This window comes from Melanaphis sacchari, unplaced genomic scaffold (assembly GCF_002803265.2).
Source record: "Melanaphis sacchari strain LSU unplaced genomic scaffold, SCAv2.0 Contig2019_pilon_pilon, whole genome shotgun sequence".
Classification (NCBI taxonomy): Eukaryota; Metazoa; Arthropoda; class Insecta; order Hemiptera; family Aphididae; genus Melanaphis; species Melanaphis sacchari.
This window is the reverse complement of record NW_020270989.1, coordinates 1-1,958: the sequence shown is the minus strand read 5'-3', so window position 1 is coordinate 1,958 and position 1,958 is coordinate 1. Positions and strand designations below refer to the sequence as shown.

Genomic DNA, 1,958 nt, shown 5'->3' with positions numbered 1-1,958 from the left:
CACTCACTGAGACCTACTTAATATACACAAAAGATTTCATGAAAATCGGTCCAGCCGTTTCGGAGGAGTTTGGTAACAAACTTTGTAACACGAGATTTTTATATATTAGATAGATAGATTATAACTAGTGATGTTACGAACCCTGATTTTTAAAGTCGAACCGAACCCGAACCAAACTCTTCTTTAAATTAACGAACTCGAACCGAACCGAACTTTTCAAATATTTTATCGAACTCGAACCGAACATTAAAAAAGTCCAAAGGTTAAAAATGTATTATTAATTTATTGTTTACTATTTAGTATTTAGTATTTACTATAAACTTATGATTATCTTATAAAATATAAAGTTGCTTGCTAGTAAACTTGCTAGTTGCTACTATTTCCTATTATTTTTTATTTACATTTTGTATCAAATTTTAAATTATATAATTAAATATTAATTTAAATATTGTCATGTAAGAACACCAATTTTTTCAACTGATTGAGGTGATAACCTTTGTCTTCGAGCTGTAACCACTTGTCCTGCTTTGGAAAACATCCGTTCGCTACAAACTGATGTTCCTGGAATACTAAGGTACTTCAATGCAACAGGAACCAAACTTGAAAATTTTTCAGTATTAGTTTTCCACCATACAAGGGGGATTTGATGTAGGAGGAAGAAGTGGTTGATGCAAATATTCCTGTATCTAAAAAAATTAAAAAAAATTCAAGTAGATAATCATATAATATTTTAATAATTAATATCTACTATTAAATAGATAAGCAAGAAGTGATCTTACCTCATTTTTAACACAGCTTGTTAGTCCTTCATTGCCAGTACTGGAGATTGATCGCTCTTGAAGAATAACCCACAGTGAATTTGTCGGAACAGGTACTGTTATGGGTTGTATATTTTGTTCAGTTGTTTCTAGTTTTGTATCACTTGTTAATTTAAAACTCTCAACTTCTGTTGTAAGCAAACGTTTTACATTTTCTACTTCATACGATTCCATAAGTATAGTTTTAAATCTAGGATCAATTGCTGTTGCTAGTAAGTATGCTGGGTCATTTTTGCATACTTGAAATCTATTAGATATAGATTTTTTCAAGCTTCTAGCAAATATCCTAATCCTGCTGCTGTATTGCTATTTTTCACAATAAAATTGTTTAATTTTGTTTCTATGGTATATATTATTGGGTTTACCATTAAAAATGTTGGTATATCTTCTTGGCTAAATTCCTTTGTTGCTTCAAGAACAGGCTTTAATATTTCAACATATCCATTAATAAGTTTCCACTCTCCTACTGTAATATTAATGTCTTTTACCCAGTTTTGCAAATCCAAAACAATTGCTTCTTTTTGTTCTATTATGCGCTCCAACATTAAAAACACACTGTTCCAACGAGTCTCGACCATTTGTATGAGCTTATGGTTTGGAAGATTTAATCGAACTTGAATTTGTTGTAAACGTTCCCAAGATTTGTTACTGTGGTTATAATGAGTTACAATTGAACGACACTTTTTTAATAAACTTTCCATATTATTTTCTTTTAAAGCATCTTGGATGGCCAATTGTAATGTGTGGGCTGCACAAAAATAGTGATGTAAGTTATCATTGGAATTATATTTATTTAATGCACAACTTATATTTCTTGCATTGTCTGTGACCATATAAATAGGAATATTTAAACTTAAAATATCCATGTTCCATTCACTAACCATAGATTTAATTTTAAGAAAAATACTTTTTCCATCATGTTCACCTGGAAAGTATGAACATCCTAGTGTTTTGTTACGAAGCTCAAATTGTTTTGTTAAATAATGTGTTGTTAGTGATATATATGGTTGTTGAGCCCCACTTGTCCATATATCAAAAGTAAATGATATGGATTGCATACTATTCAATTCAGTGTTAATTTCTTCTTTGAGTAGAGATAATTTTTTTGAATACAGCCGAGGAATTGCAGTAGAAGCTAAA

General features: G+C 30.1%; 1 protein-coding gene across 1 annotated transcript; it reads right to left on the bottom strand.

Moving 5' to 3' along the window:
• Window positions 1–617: 617 nt before the first annotated feature.
• On the bottom strand, window positions 618–1,876 carry LOC112593377 (zinc finger BED domain-containing protein 4-like). Its single transcript, XM_025337755.1, has 3 exons — window positions 1,184–1,876; window positions 780–1,124; window positions 618–686 (listed from the first exon to the last, which is right to left on the bottom strand). The coding sequence occupies exons 1-3, from the start codon at window positions 1,874–1,876 to the stop codon at window positions 618–620; spliced, it is 1,107 nt and encodes a 368-aa protein (XP_025193540.1).
• Between the last annotated feature and the right edge of the window lie 82 nt (window positions 1,877–1,958).